General features: G+C 47.4%; 1 protein-coding gene across 1 annotated transcript in view; it reads left to right on the top strand.

The window, feature by feature from the left end:
• The window catches only part of PLXNA4 (plexin A4), a 930,623-nt gene that overhangs the window by 609,022 nt on the left and 301,564 nt on the right, over window positions 1-20,037 (top strand). The window contains exon 9 of the mRNA XM_060246008.1: window positions 1,073-1,273. Within this exon, the coding sequence (XP_060101991.1) occupies window positions 1,073-1,273 (201 nt within the window). The remainder of the gene's footprint in view (window positions 1-1,072; window positions 1,274-20,037) is intronic.

Genomic DNA, 20,037 nt, shown 5'->3' with positions numbered 1-20,037 from the left:
TCCAAACTGGGGAATCCCCTGCCCCCACCTGGGGATTAAAAAAATTATTGGATTTATATCCCGCCCTCCACTCTGAAGAGTCTCAGAGCGGCTCAGAATCTCCTTTACCTTCCTCCCCCACAACAGACACCCTGTGAGGTAGATGAAGATATTGGATTTATATCCCGTCCTCCACTCCGAAGAGTCTCAGAGTGGCTCACAATTTCCTTTACCTTCCTCCCCTACAACAGAAACCCTGTGAGGTGGGTGGGGCTGGAGAGGGCTCTCACAGCAGCTGCCCTTTCAAGGACAACCTCTGCCAGAGCTATGGCTGACCCAAGGCCATTCCAGCAGGTGCAAGTGGAGGAGTGGGGAATCAAACCCGGTTCTCCCAGATAAGAGTCTGCAAACTTAACCACTACACCAAACTGGCTCTCCAGTTTGATTTAAAAAAATCAAAGGTACATAACCCACCATGAAAACCAGCTTCTATTATTAAATTATACAAAGTCAACAAAAATAAACACAAGTTCCACCATCATAAATTACAAAACAACCATAACTTTTAGTCCTTAATAGAAGAGGAAGCAATAGCACCAAGGGCCTTCCTTTTCATCCTATGGTAAAACTTCCCATCTCATTCCATGAAATCCTGGTGTAGTACTCCAGATGTTTAATGTCTGTCCAGAGATGCAGCCAAGAATCCAAGTTTCCAAGGACAAGGTCGTACGGAACCCTTGTTTCGCGGGAGCTTCTTCAAGCTGCAACAATCCTCTTAGCAATTTCTCTTAAGTGTTAGGATTTGAAGGAACACCTACAAGGTGCCCCTTTAATTTTTTTTGTCCTTTTTGTACAAGGTACCTTTGATTCTTTTTGTCCTTTTGCCGTGTTACTCTCTGTGTGTTGTATAACCCCACCCGGGGATTGGCAACCCTAAATAAGTCAGCGGCGACTTGACAGAACTTTCCGCCAAGACCTGAAGCAGGAACCGGGCATTCTGGGATATGAAACTGGGCCTTAATATTAACCACTATTAACTGTGTGGGATTTCTCTTCCTCTCTCCACCCCCCGCCACTGCCGCCCTTTCTGTAGGACTGCCCTCAGCTGCTGCCGGTCAGCAAGATCTTGGTGCCGGTGGAAGTCGTCAAGCCCATCACGCTGAAGGCCAAGAACCTGCCGCAGCCACAGTCGGGTCAGCGGGGCTACGAGTGCATCCTTAGCATCCAGGGGGACGAGCAGAGGGTGCCAGCCTTGAGGTTCAACAGCTCGAGCGTCCAGTGCCAGAACACTTCGGTGAGTTTGCCCCATCCGTCGGCATGGCTGGGAGAAGGGGAGGAGAGAGATCAGGGTCTGGGACCGAGGAGATGATCCCCGTAGGTAGAGGAAGCAGATTTTCTCATCCAGAGGCACTGCTCTGATACCTTTGGCCCACAAATCCAAACCGACTTGGTATGGTGACCCATTGCTGACCACCTTCTTCTTTGTGTTTCATTCTAACCTCTCGTAAGAGTCTAAGAAACTCAATTTTGTAAGCGTCAGGACACATTTTAAGAACATAAGAGAAGCCATGTTGGATCAGGCCAGTGGCCCATCCAGCAACATTCAGTGTCGCATAAGAACATAAGAGAAGCCATGTTGGATTAGGCAAACGGTCCATCCAGTCCAACACTCTGTGTCACATAAGAACGTAAGAGAAGCCATATTGAATTAGGCAAATGGCCCATCCATTCCAACACTCTGTGTCACATAAGAACATAAGAGAAGCCATGTTGGATCAGCCCAATGGCCCATCCAGTCCAACACTCTGTGTCACATAAGAACATAAGAGAAGCCATGTTGGATCAGGCCAATGGCCCATCCAGTCCAAAACTCTGTGTCACATAAGAACATAAGAGAAGCCATGGTGGACCAGGCCAATGGCCCATCCAGCAACATTCTGTGTCACATAAGAACATAAGAGAAGCCATATTGAATTAGGCAAACGGCCCATCCAGTCCAACACTCTTACAGGTCCTGCGGAATGGTGACAAGTCCCTGATGTTTTCGGGTAGGGCATTCTACAGACTGGGGGCTCCTACCGAGAGCACATTGGCTCTGGTTGTGAATAATCGAGTTTCTTTTGCTCCGGGGATCTTAAGAAGATTTTGGGACCTCGAATGATTTTGGGCTCTCTGGTGTATATATAAAGAAAGGCGGTCCTGAAGATAGAACCTTTATCTCAGATGAGATGCAAGGCAAGCAATTGCTAGAAACTTCCACCTTCCCAAAGGAGAGAGGGGTTGAGACAACACAGCTTCTTTGAGAGAGGGGAAGACCCATCCCATAATAAGACTTCCCGTCTCCATGGCTACGAGCCTCTGAACCTGTAAGCAACTTTATTTTTGGCCTTGAGAATAGCCGCTGCACTCAACTTAGAGTGCCACTTTGGAAAAGTTGTTAATGCAACACTATTGGCCCCAGGCTCATATATCTCGGGGTGAATATCACCCAATGGGGAAGGGACAAGGTCACGAAGTCATGTTTAATTAACCTAATTATCATTAATGGCACCACGCAGCATACTCAGTCAGAAATGTATATAACCTACTGTAATGTACTTGATTTCTTTGAAGACCGTGAGCACAAAGAACTGATAAACACATTGGTACAGAGAGACAGTATTTCTTCCTGGTTTATTGATATGCTAATCCTGAAGTTCTGAGTCAGAGACGCTGTGACCCCCATTGTTTCCTCATAGATTGGGCAAGAAAACACGAGCACAAGGTTGTGTGTAGCCCTCACTGTGAACCCCAAGGAAAGAGGCATCCCAATATAGGCTGCCTTGGCATGTGAGGATGCCATTCTGGCTTTTGACTGCCTTCCCCTTCATGCCTCCCTCCAACCCCTCATAAGAGTCTAAGAAACTCACTTTTGTAAGCATCAAGACACTTTTTAAGAACGTAAGAAAAGCCATGTTGGATCAGGCCAAAGGCCCATCCAGTCCAACACTCTGTGTCACATAAGAACATAAGAGAAGGCATGTTGGATCAGGCCAATGGCCCATCCAGTCCAACACTCTGTGTCACAGAAGAACATAAGAGAAGCCATGTTGGATCAGGCCAATGGCCCATCCAGTCCAACACTCTGTGTCACATAAGAACATAAGAGAAGCCATGTTGGATCAGGCCAAAGGCCCATCCAGTCCAACACTCTGTGTCACATAAGAACATAAGAGAAGGCATGTTGGATCAGGCCAATGGGCCGTCCAGTCCAACACATTGGGCCTGTTCAGACACACAGTTTAATCAGTTGTCGCTGCTGTTTCCTACCAGATTAAAAGTGGCTGATCAGACAGCAACATCTGCCTTCCGGTAGTCAATCGTTGTCACCTCGAATCCTTCTCCAAACCGGATTATTTTGTTACCTGCTCCTTTGCGGTGTTTTTTGAGTTGTCCAGTTTCAGCTTGTAGTTTCCTCCGTCGGGATAGTTCTGCTGCGATATTAACTAACTTCCGGATGTCTGAAGGCTGTCCCAGAGCAAAAGGAGCCTCAGACATCCAGTTTACGGTCGCCATTTTTTTTTACTACTTAGCGAAGATAAACATAAGAGAAGCCATGTTGGATCAGGCCAATGGCCCATCCAGTCCAACACTCTGTTTCACACAGTGGCCAAAAGAACCAGGGGCCATCAGGAGGTCTACCAATGGCGCCAGACACTAGAAGCCCTCCCACTCCTGCCCTTCCCAATTATATGCAGTGAAGAAAAAACACCAGCTTATATATGAAATGGAAGATACTTTTTCTAGAGTCTGATCTTGGTTTCCTAGATACAAAAGAGAGCCATGGAAAGGGTTGATGCAGCCATTAGGGTGGGCTCACCCACAATCCACTTTCAGAGGCTTTGCGGTGACCCACTTCTGGGTCCCAAGGTGATATGATCACCAAATACTTGAAGGGCTGTCATATACAGGATGGTGTGGAATTGTTTTCTGTGGCCCCGGAGGGTAGGACCAGAACCAATGTGTTGAAATTAAATGAAAAGAGTTTCTGGCTCAACATTAGGAAGAACTTCCTGACCGTTACAGCGGTTCCTCAGTGGAACAGGCTTCCACGGGAGGTGGTGGGCTCTCCTTCCTTGGAGGTTTTGAAACATAAGAACAGCCATGTTGGATCAGGCCAATGGCCCATCCAGTCCAACGCTCTGTATCACACAGTGGCCAATACACACACACACACAAACTGTGGCTAATAGTCACTGATGGACCTCTGCTCTATATTTTTATCCAATCCAATCCCCTTTTGAAGCTGGCTATGCTTGTAAGAACATAAAAACATAAGAGAAGCCATGTTAGATCAGGCCAATGGCCCATCCAGTCCAACACTCTGTGTCACACAGTGGCAAAATTATATATATGTGTGTGTGTGTGTGTGAGTGAGATCTGGATACTATGCTTCTGTTGATACAGCCCAAAATTGCATTTGCCTTTTTTAGCCACCGCATCACACTTGTGATTTGTGGGGGGAATCATGTGATTTGTGGGAAACCATAGTTTCCCACAAATCACAGGGTGTCTGTTGTGGGAGAGGAAGATAAAAGAAATTGTGAGCCGCTCTGAGATTCGGAGTGGAGGACAGGATATAAATTCGATATCATCAGTTGTCGTCCCAGGAGATCTCCAGCTAACACCTGGAGATTGGCAAGCTTTAGCAATGCGGAGGCAGGAAAAAAGATCTCTCCTAGTTGCTCATCCAGCCACCTCCAATAGAGGGGCCTTCTTCAGTAGCATTTCCCGCCCTCTTAAGTATCTCTCTCTGTCGAAATCCTCCACCCTGCATCTGCCTGACTTCCCCCGGTGTCATTCTGTGTCACTTCCTCCCCTCTCCAGAAGGACTCAGTTGAAAGATTTTAATTTAATTTGCCAACTTCTCCTCCTGAGCAAAGCTTTCGAAAAGCCAAGCTGCTTCTTCGGCAGGCAGAAAGCCGGGGCCTATCCCTTCATGCCTTCTTCCCAATGAATACTAATTCCGTACCAGAAGGAAAAAAAAAATGCAGTAGAGGGAAAGGATGAGATTCGTTGGAAGAGATACAACCCAGATTGGATTCATGCCTGCTATCGCTTTCATCCGCCGTAGACATCGGTGGGGCTGTTTGGGTTCTAATCCCCGTGCGATTTAATACACCTGACCAATCAAGCGATACATATTTCAAAGACGCTGCAGGGAAAAGATTTGCAGAACCAAACAGACCAAAAAGTAGCCAAGTCGAGGGCATTTTCACGTTTTTGTTTCCCGCTTCCTCCCACTGCTTCCCCCCCCCCTTTGTCCTTTCGTTAATTGATTAATTAAAGAGTTTATGTGCTCCGCTCTCCATTCAGTTAATCTTTCAAGCCGGCTTCCGAGTCATGGTTTCATATGATGCACGGATCTAATGAGAGCCAGAAGGTATAAAATGCTGAATGGCTAAAACAATTGCCTGATTTGACCACAGTGACTAGTTTGGTGTGAGAGAGCCAGTTTGGTGTAGTGGTTAAGTGCGCGGACTCTTATCTGGGAGAACCGAGTTTGACTCCCCACTCCTCCACTTGCACCTGCTGGAATGGCCTTGGGTCAGCCAGAGCTCTCGCAGGAGTTGTCCTTGAAAGGGCAGCTGCGGTGAGAGCCCTCTCCAGCCCCACCCACCTCATAGAGTGTCTGTTGTTGGGGAGGAAGATAAAGGAGATTGTAAGCCGCTCTGAGTCTCTGATTCAGTGAGAAGGGTGGGGTATAAATCTGCGGTCTTCTTTAACACAAAAACAGAATGGTTTTTTTTTTTTTTAAAAACTAGATCAGGGTCCCCAACATGGCACCTGTGATTGTCATGGCAACCACTGACACATTTTCTGGTGCCCATCAAGTGTTTTTAGGAAGTGGGCGGTGCCAGGTGGGGCTGTTGCCCAGCAAGGCGATTGATTGGCAATGGAGATTGAATTGGCTGTACAGATTTTTTATATATATATAAAATTACTTAGGCAGCAGCTGCCACCACAACATAAGGATCTTCACTGAGTGACTGAAGGGAAGCTGCGGCAGCCATTTTGTGGCTGTTTCCGCCTCCTGCAGGCAGGAAGGGAGAAAGTCAGTTCGATTGCTTTCCAGACTTACCTCAGTCTGCCTTCATACAAATGCTAATAGGTTAGGGTTGCCAAGTCCCCTGCGGCTGTTGATGGGGGAACCTCTTCACATGATGACGTCACCCAGAAGTGACGTATCACGCCGTACACGTCATGAGGGGATGCTCTAGGAATTCACAGGAAACTCTATGGTTTCATGCAGGGACTGTCTCGCAATTTGACCTTAGAGTTTTCCTACAAATTACTAAGCGTCCCTACACGAAACCACAGAGTTTCCCACAAATCGCTAGAGCATCCTCGTGCAATGTGCCTGGTGTGATATATCACTTCCAGACACCACACAGCGATGGGACTCTTTGGGGGGCAGGGATCCCCAGCGGCCTCCTCCCTGCTGGTGTGTTGGGGCCTGCCAAACTAGGGGATGCCCTACCCTCAACGGGAACTTGGCAGCTCTATAATAGGTGTAGACGATAGGATGGCCAAGCTCTCCCCTCCCCTTCCAAGCAGGGAACAGAGATTTGGAGGGATTGAAACTAGGGAGACTTCAGGAAGGTACTCCTGGAGCTCTCGGCCTGGCGTGGTCAGGGAAGAGAGAGGTAATAAAGCTCCTGGGAGCAAGGAGAGGGTTCTCTTCTTGGGTGCTGAGTTCATCAGGGCAGACAACTCTTCACTGAGGTCTAGTGGAGGAAAACTGGAGAAAGCTGTAAGGTAATGGTACCTGTGTAGAGATCCATAACATCCGAAGCTCAGGCTCTTGTCTTATATTTTAACATCTGATAGGGCATGTATAGAGAGAAGGACAGGGGAATTACATTGTTTCCATTTCTTTTTTTTTGTGGTGGGCAGTGGGAGACACAGAGGCAAGGCCTCAGAACGTGGAAGGGGTAGTGGGAGTCCTGGCCCTCCCAGTGGGCAATTCTGTACAAAGGTCAGATGGTGAAAGTGGTTACCTGAGAGAGAAAGAAAAGCCTATCTAGGTGTTGGAAGGCGAGGTGGAACTGAACCTGCATGTCGGAGCAGGCCTGTTCCACTACAGTCCCTGATAGGTTTGCCCAAGCCATAGCTGGTAGCCAACTTGGTGTGGTGGTTAAGAACATTGGACCCTAATCCGGAGAATCAGGTTTGATCCCCCACTCCTCCACATGCACCTGTTGGTGTGACCTTTGGCCAATCACAGTTCTCTCAGATCTGTTCTCTCAAGAGCAGTTTTCAAAAGAGCTCTTTCAGCCCCACCTACCTCACAGGGTGTCTGTTGTGCGGAGAGGGAGGGAAGGAGATTGTAGGCCACTTGGAGACTTCAAATGAAGGGAAGGGTATAAATCCAGTCTCCTCCTCCTTCTCCTCTTCTTCTTCATCATCATCATCTTCTTCTTCTCACCTGGGAGGTACCCATCACTCTATCTCAAGCCTGTTGTCTTGTACTGATTACTCTGTGATAACAATCTGATTCCCCCAAAGACTTAACCACTTTAGGTCGTCCCCCCCATAATTCAGAATGGCAAATTGCTTTTCTTCAGTCTGATGCTCCTCGTAAGAGCTGGGTTCGAGTCCCTTAGCATCTTAGAGATTGACAAGATCTTGCAGGTATGAGCTTTTGAAAATCAAAGCTCTCCTTGGAGATAAAGTGCTAAGGACTCGATCCTAGCACTTCTCCTGAAGACCGACACGGCTACCTTCTGAAAGTTCTCACAAGAGGTCTCCTCGCACTCTTCTTCCACCTGGTCCTGCTCTGTCTCAGCCGGCAGTCACTAAAAACTGCGCAGTCCATTTTCCATGGCATTAAACACCATGTTTCCGATTACCGTCTTTTTGCCAATTTTATGACCTGTTACAAATGAGCATTTTGCTCCCCAACATTATTCCTTGTCGGTTTTGCTCTTGGATTTCATTACTGGTTAGTGGTCCGTGAGCCTCTGGATTCAGGATTTCTCTGAATTTACGGTTTGCCAAACTGAAGATGTTTTTCAGACCTTTTTTCATTTTCTTTTTGTGTGAGGCTGAAAGTGAAAGCAGGAAGGGCCAAGGGATCTTTATGTGTTGCCATAAAGTCAAGGTAATGCAAGGAGAAATGGCAGATGGCTGTTAGAAGGATGGTGTTTAATACTGATATGGCAGAAAGCATCCTTCCAGAATTACAACCAACATCTAGACATAAGAACATAAGCCCTCTTAGATGAGGCCAGTGGTCGATCTAGTCCGGCATCCTAAGAACATAAGATGAGCCCTGCTGGATGAGGCCAGTAGTCCATCTAGTCCAGCATCTTAAGAACATAAGAAGAGCCCTGTTGGATCAGACTGATGGTCCATCTAGTCCAGCATCCTAAGAACATAAGAAGAACCCTTCTGGATCAGACCAGTGGTCCATCTAGCCCAGCATCCTAAGAACATAAGAAGAGCCCTGTTGGATCAGACTGATGGTCCATCTAGTCCAGCATCCTAAGAACATAAGAAGAGCTCTGCTAGATCAGACCAGGGGTCTATCTAGTCCAGCATTCTAAGAACATTAAAACAGCCCTGCTGGATCAGACCAGGGGTCCATCTGGTCCAGCATACTAAGAACATAAGAAGAGTCCTGCCGGATTAGACAAGAGTTCATCTAGTCCAGCATCCTGAGAACATAAGGTATTTGTGAGTTTCTTGCATTGTGCAGGGGGTTGGACTAGATGACCCTGGAGGTCTCTTCCAACTCTATGATTCTATGATTCTATCACATTAACCATGACCCCCTCCAATGATGTCTCAACCCTTCACACTGCAACAGTGCCCCCTTCTTCTGGAATGCTCTTCACCTGGAGTTCCACATTGTCCTGTTTCAACCAGGGCCCTCCTAGCATCCGTTAGAAAATGTTCTTTAGGAAAGATGCTTGGAGTATCCTTGCTGGACTTGATCTGTTATTGCAGGGGTGGCCAACAGTAGCTCTCCAGATGTTTTTTTTGCCTACAACTCCCATCAGCCCGAGCCATTGGCCATGCTGGCTGGGGCTGATGGGAGTTATAGGCAAAAAACATCTGGAGAGCTACCGTTGGCCACCCCTGCATTGCTATATCTGGCTGGGTGATTGATTGTTTGCTGCTGGCTTGTCTGTATGTTGCTGGGTTTTTTTGGGTCGGTTGGATTATTGATGATTGTTTTATATTGCTTTAAATCTCTGTTAGAAGCCACCTTGCCTGCAGCTCCTGTGTAGGGCAAAAGTATATAGATGGTTTTAATAAACGGCAAATGGATAAGCATTAAAAATAAACAACCATAATTTCTGAGGCCATACATAGCCAGTTTGGTGTAGTGGTGAAGTGTGCGGACTCTTATCTGGGAAAACCGGGTTTGATTCCCCACACCTCCACTTGCACCTTCTAGCATGGCCTTGGGTCAGCCAGAGCTCTCTTATCTGGGAGACCCGGGTTTGATTCCCCCCTCCTCCCCTGGCAGCTGCTGGAATGGCCTTGGGTCAGCCAGAGCTCTCTTATCTGGGAGAACCGGGGTTGTTTCCCCACTCCTCCCCTGGCAGCTGCTGGAATGGCCTTGGGTCAGCCAGAGCTCTCTTATCTGGGAGAACCGGGTTTGATTCCCCCCTCCTCCCCTGGCAGCTGCTGGAATGGCCTTGGGTCAGCCAGAGCTCTCTTATCTGGGAGAACCGGGTTTGATTCCCCCCTCCTCCCCTGGCAGCTGCTGGAATGGCCTTGGGTCAGCCAGAGCTCTCTTATCTGGGAGAACCGGGTTTGATTCCCCACTCCTCCACTTGCAGCTGCTGAAATGGCCTTGGGTCAGCCAGAGCTCTCTTATCTGGGAGAACCGGGTTTGATTCCCCACTCCTCCACTTGCAGCTGCTGGAATGGCCTTGGGTCAGCCATAGCTCTGGCAGAGGTTGTCCTTGAAAGGGCAGCTGCTGTGAGAGCTCTCTCCAGCCCCACCCACCTCACAGGGTGTCTGTTGTGGGGGAGGAAGGTAAAGGAGATTGTGAGCCGCTCTGAGACTCTTCAGAGTGGAGGGTGGGATATAAATCCAATATCTTCTTCTTCATAGTCCAAAATGGATTTTCTTCCATGCTTTTTGGAGAGATATCGGAAGGGCAATGGTTCAGAAGTACAGCTCATACTTTGGGGGTAGAAAATTCCAGGGTTAATATCCCCGTTGGGTAACCAACCTCAAGGCTGGGCCTGGAGATCTTGCAAAATTATGACTGGTTTCCAGACAACAGAGATCAGTTGCCCTGGAAAAAATGGCTGGTTCAAGGAGTGGATTCTATAGCATGGGTGGCCAAACTACATTCTTCTTCTTCTTTTTCCTCCTTCATGTTCTTTTTCTGGATCGCAGTAGAGTAGAATGCCTACCCGCAACCCAGTCCTTCTGGCCCCTGATCATTTTAGTGAGCTTGAAGAACTCTGCGAGAGCTATGGCTAACCCAAGGACATTCCAGCAGCTGCAAGTGGAGGAGTTGCGGACTCTTCCAGATAAGAGTCCGCACACTTAACCACTACACCAAACTGGTGTAGACCATAGATTTATACCCCGCCCTTCTCTCTGAATCAGAGTCTCAGAGTGGCTTACAATCTCCTATATATCTTCTTCCCCCACAACAGACACCCTGTGAGGTGGGTGGGCCTGAGAGAGCTCTTACAGCAGCTTGTCAAGCATCGATATTTCTCAATAATCAGTCTTTTGTTATTAAATCAAAAGTTGCTTTATTGTTGAAACTCCATAGCTTAGCCAAGGACAGGATCCTTGGAAGTAATGACGTACACAGATTCAAATAGTTACTTTATGGGACAGCTTCAAAGGGTAACATACAGATGCAATTTGAGTCACGGGTTCAAAGGCTACTACATCCTGTCTCTTCTATTGCTAAGGAATGCAAGCTAATAAAAACATCTCCCTTTCTCACACTTTCTCTGAGAGTAGATAAGACCTGGCTGTGTGAATCTGGGGGAGAGGCTCATTGCACCGTTACATACAAGGCTAACCTAAGCATCCTTGGGCCAGATGGTTTTATTATGCACCTTCCAGTTGTAAAGTAAGGGGGAGCAGGCTAGGGTGGTGTTCTGCTCTATGTCTTGTGGGCTCTTATGGCACACAGAAATACATATGATTGACACGGCTGCCCTTTCAAGGACAACTCTACGAGAGCAATGGCTGACCCAAGGCCATTCCTGCAGCTGCAAGTGGAGGAGTGGGGAATCAAACCCGGCTCTCCCAGATAGGAGTCCGCACACTTCACCACTACACCACCCCCCATCAGTTGCCAAGAGGGACCTGGCCACCGTAATTGCAGAGCATGATGTTGCATGCCCCAACTCCATCTACTCTTGAGGGATAGCTCTGAGTCTTAACTGCAGCCAGGGCCTTTTTTGTAGCAGGAACTCTTTTGCATATTAGGCCACACACCCCGATGTAGCCAATCCTCCAAGAGCTTACAGTATACTCTTTAAGAAGAGCCCTGTAAGCTCTTGGAGAATTGGTTACATCGGGGTGTGTGGCCTAATATGCAAAGGAGTTCCTGCTACAAAAAACAGCCCTGACTGCAGCCAATTCCAGGTTGACTGATAGCCTGGATTCAGGCCAGGAAGTTCCCAGTTCGAGTCCTCGACAGACCACCCTCAACGCAACATAGCCAACCATTTGCCCTTGACCTCATCAGTTTCCAAAAACTAGCTCTGCGAGCGTGCTCTCTGTGCACCATGCGATTGCAGCTTAAATTGTGTCTCAAAATCCATTGCCAGCAGATGACTCCCTCCTGGAGTTCGGTGCAGACTACGAAGGGTGGGTTGGGTCTTTTGAGAGCTCTCTGTGAGTTATTTAGTAACACTTCCCTACCTGGTAGAATTAATTAACTTGCCCTCCCTATCGCACTCTGAAGGCAAGGAGGTGGTAGGTAATAAGTATTATTATCGCACCAGGGGATTGATTGCTGCCGCGGGAGACACATTTAGCCATGGGATACTTGCAGGGATGGAGAATCCGGAAGCCTTCTTTGTATCGCAATTGGTGGCGGGAGTTCTTTGTTTCACCTCGCAAGGCTTGGACAGGGTGGCGAAGACCATCGCTGGGGCGGAACTGGAGAGCAGAACAGCTCAGGTTCAACGTTAAGAAGGGGTATGCTTTTCTTACTCAAATCTGGATCTTGAGAATCCTCAACTTGAAAACCCTTCAGGGTCACCATAAGCCGGGCCAACCGGGTCAAGGCAAGAAGCAAACAGAGGTGGCTTGCTATTGCCTGCCTCTGCCTAGTAAAAATGTAAGAGGAGCCATGCTGGATCAGAACAGTGGTCCATCCTGTCTCGCACCATGGCCAGTCAGTACCTCTGGAAGGCCAACAACAGGGCATAGTGGCCAAGGCCTTCCCAAGAACATCAGAAGAGCCCTGCTGGATCAGACCACTGAGGGTCCATCCAGTCCAGCCTCCTGTCTCACACAGTGGCCAGCCAGTTCCTCAGGAGATCCAACAACAGGGCAGAGAGGCCGAGGCCTTCATAGGAACATCAGAAGAGCCCTGCTGGATCAGACCAGTGAGGGTCCATCTAGTCCAGCATCCTTTCTCACACAGTGGCCAACCAGGGCACAGAGGCCAGGGCCTTCATAAGAACATCAGAAGAGCCCTGCTGGATCAAACCAAGGAGGGTCCCTCTAGCCCAGCCTCTTGTCTCGCACAGTGGCCAATCAGTTCCTCTGGAGGGCCAACAACAGGGCATAGTGGTCAAGGCCTTCCCAAGAACATCAGAAGAGCCTTGCTAGATCAGACCATTGAGGTTCTATCTAGCCCAGCATCCTGTCTCACACAGTGGCCATCCAGTTTGGGTTTTTTTTTTTTGAGGGCCCATAACAGAGTGTAGAGGATGAGGCCTTCCACTGATGTTGCTTTCTTGCTCAAATCTGAAGTGAGCAGTGACTCATGAAACTCATGCCCTGCCACAAATTTTGTATGTCTTTAAGGTGCTCCTGAACTCTTGCTCTTTTCTACTCATTTTAATACTGTCCCCATTGACTGCACCTGTCCTATAATCCCTTTGATTCAGTCCAGTCCTAGTGATCCCCACTTCTCTCACAGCTTCAATACCTTCAGTTGAGTCCTGTGGAAAATGTCCCCAGATGGAATGGGGAAGGGAGATTTTTTTGACAATTTCTCCTTCCTCTGCAGACCCCTTCATCCTGTTCCTGGGGTTCCCCATTGCCCAAGAATACGATTTGAGAGGTCACTGTGGGTTGTATTGGGCGTGGAAGGAGAGGAAGACATGATCCCTTGTCAGGGTCAGGGTCAGTGTGCCTTGAGGTGGGGTGTCTGCCTGGGCCCAGAGAGCCAGTTTGGTGTAGTGGTTAAGTGTGTGAACTCAAATCTGGGAGAACTGAGTTTGATTCCCAAGTCCTCCTCCACATGCAGCTGCTGGGTGACCTTGGGTCAGTCATGGTTCTTTCAGAGCTGTTCTCTCAAGAGTAGTTCCCTCAGAGCTCTCTCAGCCTCTCCTACCTCACAGGGTGCCTGGTGTGGAGGGGAGGAAGGGAAAGGAGATTGTACACCACTCTGAGACTCTTAGTGAAGAGTATGGTATAAATCCAATCTCCTCTTCCTCCTCCTCCTCTTCTTCTTCTCCTCCTCCTCCTCTTCCTCCGTTTTTTCCCTTCTTCTCATCCTCCTTTTCTTCTCTTCTTCCTCCCCCTCTTCTTTCTCCTCCTCCTCCTTTTCCTCCTTCTCTTCTAGCAGGATCCACTGCTACTGACTCCCACCTGCTCTGCCACTTGCCTGCATACCGTTCCTTCATCCACTTGCTTCTAAGCACATGACTACCTGTACTCCTAGCTACTTGGGCTGCCCTGCACTGTCAGATTGTGTGGATGGGGACAGTCATAATGGTGACACTCTCAGCTGCACAGTTTCCAGTGCCACTGAGGAAAGAGCTGGCTGAGGGAGGAGTCATGAGCAGGCAGTAGAAGAGCGCACAGGTAGATGGGGTAAATGGGTGGGGGCAGAAATGAAGGTGTGAGTGGGGGTCTTGGTAGTGGGGATAAGAAGGGAGTGGGCCCCAAGCACCCTCTGCCCAGGGCCCATCAAAACCTGAACCAGCCCTGGCTGTTATAAAAAAATCTCTTCTGTTAGTAGAGGATCTTAGCCCTTTTCAAGGTTATACCTGTGTCGGATCTTGTCAATTTACATTCTGGCCTTGCTGTGCCATCAAGCAAGAAATACCTGGATTGACTTTATCGCCCGGCTCCCAAGCCTTGAAAAGATGCAGATGCTATCATTAGTCCATAAAAAGAAACTTGAAAAGGCAAGCTTTCCTGCAGCACAACAGACGATGATGTTGCGTCTCAGACCTCCCTCGTTGTTTTTTATTTAAACAACATCATTGAGATGATCCATCAGTTCAGAATCCCCAAGCAGGGAGCCTGGTGGCAGATGCTGCATACAATATTATGTAATGGCAAATGGGTGATGTAGAAAAGGGAAAGAGGGTAGTGCCTGGTGCTCCCACCGTTGCCACCAGGTTATGGGCACCATACGCATCGCCTTCACCATGTTTCAATGATATGGCATAACTCAAGAGTGCCTGAGTTTTGATCCTGTGGGCATCTTGGAATTCTGGCACAGGGCAGGGGGCAAAATCACAAAACTCCCATCAGATATCTGACAAAAGGAACTGTTGACTTTTGAAAGCTTATGCCCCAGAAATCCTGTTGGTCTTTAAGGTGAATATTCACATGGACTTGAATTTTCATGTACACTCAAATTTCCGTGTGATGGGTGTATCTGACAAAGAAAGCTTCTACCCCGAAAATCTTGTTAATTTCTATGGTTCTACTGGACTCAAATCTATTATTTCTTAAATGACATAAGAACTAACATGCTAAATAAAAATATGAAAAGTCTCAATCTCTCAAAAAGATCTCTTTTTGTGAATGTGTGTTCTGGTTATGCAGCATAATTTCTCAGGAGGGTGACAAGAGATACAGAAATCACGGGGGGGGGGGGGGAAGTTTCATTTATTCCCAAGTAAAGAAGCCTCCTCCTCCCCTTCCCAAGTCAATCAGGGATCATTTCATAGAAAAAGTGATGCTAGAGCTCATTAGTAGTGCACGACTCTTTGTCCAGGACACTGTGGACTTTAGATAAAAGATGCACAGATGCAACTGAAACACTTAAACTAAAGACACCAGACATTTCCTGTGTTTGGTCCGAAGCAGTTGGTATTCAAAGGTATTCTGTCTGTCTGCCTTTTCTAAGGAATTTCAGGCAGCATACCTGGTTGTTTCCTTCTCCATATTACCTCACAACATTACCCTGTGAGGTAGTTGAGGCTGGGAAAGATCATCAATTAGATTCTTGGCAGAAAGGGAATTTTAACTTGAGGACCAGAGTTCATAAGAACATTTATTTATTATTAATTTATTATTATTGATTACCTTTAATTTATATCCCGCTCTCTCCGCAAGCTAACAATCATAAGAGAAGCCATGTTGGATCAGGCCAATGGCCCATCCAGTCCAACACTGTGTCACACAGTGGCCAAAAAAACCAGGTGCCATCAGGAGGTCCACCAGTTGGGACAGGACACTAGAAGCCCTCCCACTGTCACACACACAGACCCTCAAGCACCAAGAATGCAGAGCATCATTACCTCAGACAGAGAGTTCCCTTCAATACCCTGTGGCTAATAGCCACTGATGGACCACTGCTCCATAGGTTTATCCAATCCCCTCTTGAAGCTGTCTATGCTTATAGTTGGCCCAACTTCCTGTGGCAGTGAATTCCACTTGTTAATTCATCCTTTAAGTAAAGAAGTAAAAAGGTAAAAGTAGTCCCCTGTGTAAGCACCAGTCATTTTCAACTCTGGGGTGACATCGCATCATGACATTTTCACAGCAGACTTTTTTACGGGGTGGTTTGCACTTGCCTTCCCCAGTCGTCTACACTTTCCCCCCAGCAAGCTGGGTACTCATCTTACCGACCTCAGAAGGATGGAAGACTTAGTCAACCTTGAGCCGGCTACATGAATCCAGCTTCCACCAGGATCCAACTCAGGTGGTGAGCAGAGCTTGGACTGCAGTACTGCAGCTTTACCACTCTGCGCCTTATTTCCCTCTAAACCGAGTTAGTGTGAGCTAGCTTATAGTTTTTTAGCCTCCAGCTCACAGATTTTTGTCTTCGTTCAGGAAATTAACCTATGTAGTAGCCAAATTACTTGCTCACAGCATTAACGGCATGAACTCGCGAAGTAGAATTCTTGGTTACAAGACTTCACAGCTGAGAGGGAGCATTGCTGAGGACCACAGCCTGGTTTTACACTGAAATTCTAATTCTATACCATAATGCCTCTAGCTATAGCTTTTATCAATTTGAGACACCAGATGACTCCGCATTGCTGGCAGAAAAGAGTAAAAGACTTGAAATGACTGCTGATGAACATTAAAGGAGAAAGGGACAAAGCAGGATGACAGGTGAACATCAAGAAGACAAAACTATCCGCTACGGAGGAATTACACGGCTTTATGGCTGACAATGAAGAAACTCAAATTGTTGAAGGTTTTCTATTCCTTGGCTCCATCATCAACCAAAATGGAGATCACAACCAAGATGCTAACCCGGAGACTAACATAAGAACATAAGAGAAGCCATGTTGGATCAGGCCAACGGCCCATCAAGTCCAACACTCTGTGTCACACAGTGGCAAAAAATGTTATATACACACATACACTGTGGCTAATAGCCACTGATGGACCTCTGCTCCATATTTTTATCTAAACCCCTCTTGAAGGTGGCTATACTTGTGGCCGCCGCCACCTCCTGTGGCAGTGAATTCCACATGTTAATCACCCTTTGGGTGAAGAAGTACTTCCTTTTATCCGTTTTAACCTGTCTGCTCAGCAATTTCATCGAATGCCCACGAGTTCTTGTATTGTGAGAAAGGGAGAAAAGTACTTCTTTCTCTACTTTCTCCATTCCATGCATTATCTTGTAAACCTCTATCATGTCACCCCGCAGTCGACGTTTCTCCAAGCTAAAGAGTCCCAAGCGTTTCAACCTTTCTTCATAGGGAAAGTGCTCCAGCCCTTTAATCATTCTAGTTGCCCTTCTCTGCACCTTCTCTAAAGCTATAATATCCTTTTTGAGGTGCGGCGACCAGAACTGCACACAGTACTCCAAATGAGACCGCACCATCGATTTATACAGGGGCATTATGATACTGGCTGATTTGTTTTCAATTCCCTTCCTAATAATTCCCAGCATGGCATTGGCCTTTTTTATTGGAAACGCACACTGTCTTGACACTACAACTAGTGCAGAACGCTGCGGCACGGCTGTTAATGGGGCTGCCGCGACGGGAGCACATTCAGCCAGTGCTGAGGGAGCTGCACTGGTTGCCTGTTGTGTTCCGAGTTCGCTTCAAGGTGTTGGTATTAACCTTTAAAGCCCTTTATGGTCAGGGACCTGCCTATCTACGGGACCGCCTTTCCCCATATATCCCCCCGAGAGCACTGCGATCAGGGACAAAAAATCTGTTGTCTGCCCCTGGCCCAAAAGAAGCCAGGCTGTGTATGACGAGATCCAGGGCTTTTTCGGTGGCAGCACCAGAACTTTGGAACACCCTCCCAGAAGCCATAAGGGCGCTGCGGGATTTGTCTGCGTTCCGCAGGGCCTGTAAGACCGAATTGTTTAAACAGGCTTTTGCGGTTTGATTGAAAAAGGGCTGCCACCGGACATCCTACAGAATGCTGGCGATCATAGTCGGGAAGTCAATACCGCCTATACTGGACTGAAATAGCGCTAGAGAATGGTTTTAAAGTTGATATATGTAAATTATGGTTTTATATGTTTTATTGGATTGATTGTTTTTTATGATGTTGTAAGCCGCCCTGAGTCCGCTTGCGGAGAGGGCGGGATATAAATGGAAAGTAATAAATAAATAAATAAGAAACCAGAAGGAAATTGAGAGTGGGGACTAGAAGGGCGGTTATGAAGAAAGTAGAAGCAATAAGGAACTGCTGCTGGATACCAAGACCAAAATAATCCATACTATGGTATTTCCCGTTACTATGTATGGATTCGAAAGTTGGTCCGTGGCGCAGAGTGTTAAAGCTGCAGTACTGCAGTCCTAAGCTCTGCTCGTGACCTGAGTTCGATCCCCGGCGGGAGCTGGTTCAGGTAGCCGGCTCGAGGCTGATTCAACCTTCCATCCTTCCGAGGTCGGTCAAACGAGTCCCCAGCTTGCTGAGGGGGAAGCATAGATGACTGGGGAAGGCAACGGCAAACCACCCCATTAAAAAAAAAAAAAGTCTGACGTTGTGAAAGCAATGTCACCCCAGAGTCGAAAACGACTGGTGTTTGCGCAGGGGACCTTCCTTTTCCTTTTCCAAAGAAGAAATCTGACTGGCAGAAAAAAAAATTGTTTCCGTTGAAATGTGGTGTTGGAGAAGAGTTTTTTTACAGGTATAGTGGACCGCCAAACAGATGAACAAGTGAGTTCTAGATTAAATCGAGCCTAAACTTTTGATTTGCTCCTTCCCAAGCACCAAGAATATAGAGCGTCACTGCCCTAGGCAGACTGCTCCATGTATTCCTTGTGGCTAATAGCCACTTACAGACCTCTGTCCCATATGTGTATCCAGTCCCCTCTTGAATCTGTCTGTGCCTGTAGCCGTCACCACTTCCTGTGGCAGTAAGTCCCACCTTTTAGTGACTCTTTGGGTGAAGAAGGGCTTCCTTAAAATAATGGGTTGAAATTAAGGGTGGGAAGGCACGGGCTGGGTATTAGGAAAACGTCTTTGCTGTAAGAGTTGTTCCACAGTGGAATCAACGACCGAGGGAGGTGGTGAGCTTTCCCTCACTGGCAGTCTTTAAGCAGCGGCTGGATGAACACTTGTTAGGGATGCTCTAGGCTGAGCCTGCATTTATTTATTTATTGATTGATTGATTGATTGATTGATTGATTTATTGTGTTTGATTTGTATCCTGCCCTCCTCGCTGAAGCATAAGAACATAAGAGAAGCTATGTTGGATCAGGCCAATGGCCCATCCAGGCCAACCCTCTGTGTCACATAAGAACATAAGAGAAGCCATGTTGGATCAGGCCAGCGGCCCATCCAGTCCAACACTCTGTGTCACACAGTGGCAAAAAATTTTATATATACACACACACTGTGGCTAATAGCCACTGATGGACCTCTGCTCCATATTTTTATCTAAACCCCTCTTGAAGGTGGCTATGCTTGTGGCCGCCACCACCTCCTGTGGCAGTGAATTCCACCTGTTAATCGCCCTTTGGGTGAAGAAGTACTTCCTTTTATCCGTTTTAACCTGTCTGCTCAGCAATTTCATGGAATGCCCACGAGTTTTTGTATTGTGAGAAAGGGAGAAAAGGACTTCTTTCTCTACTTTCTCCTTCCCATGCATAATCTTGTCAACCTCTATCAGGTCACCCTGCAGTCGATGTTTCTCCAAGCTAAAGAGCCCCAAGCATTTCAACCTTTCTTCATAGGGGAAGTGCTCCAGCCCTTTAATCATTCTAGTTGCCCTTTTCTGGACTTTCTCCAGGCTGAGGGCAGCTCACAGCATAAAAACGCTAAAAACAGTTGAAACAATACACATTGTAAATCAGACATTATATAAATTATTCATTTTACAATTAAAACTATTAGGTGCTAGGTCGTGATGTTATACATATTTCAGTTTTTCAATGGCGACGGCACCCCTTCTACGATGTAAACGCCATGTTAATTAAAAGCCAGCTGGAAGAAAGTGGTTTTGCGGAACTTGCGGAACCGGGCAAGGTTCCGCAAGGCCCGCCCTTCCTCTGGCAGTTGGTTCCACCAGTGGGGGGCTGCAATCAAGAAGGCCCTTTCTCTGGTGACTTCAGTTTGACCTCCCTTGGCCCAGGGATTACCAATAGATTTTGTGAACCAGATCGAAGTACCCTCTGGGGAATATATGGGGAGAGATGGTCCCTAAGATAGGCAGGTCCTCGGCAATATAGGGCTTTAATGGT

Source organism: Heteronotia binoei, chromosome 8 (genome assembly GCF_032191835.1).
Source record: "Heteronotia binoei isolate CCM8104 ecotype False Entrance Well chromosome 8, APGP_CSIRO_Hbin_v1, whole genome shotgun sequence".
Taxonomy (NCBI): domain Eukaryota; kingdom Metazoa; phylum Chordata; class Lepidosauria; order Squamata; family Gekkonidae; genus Heteronotia; species Heteronotia binoei.
The sequence above is the reverse complement of the archived record's forward strand: the minus strand, read 5'-3'. Positions and strand labels throughout refer to the sequence as shown.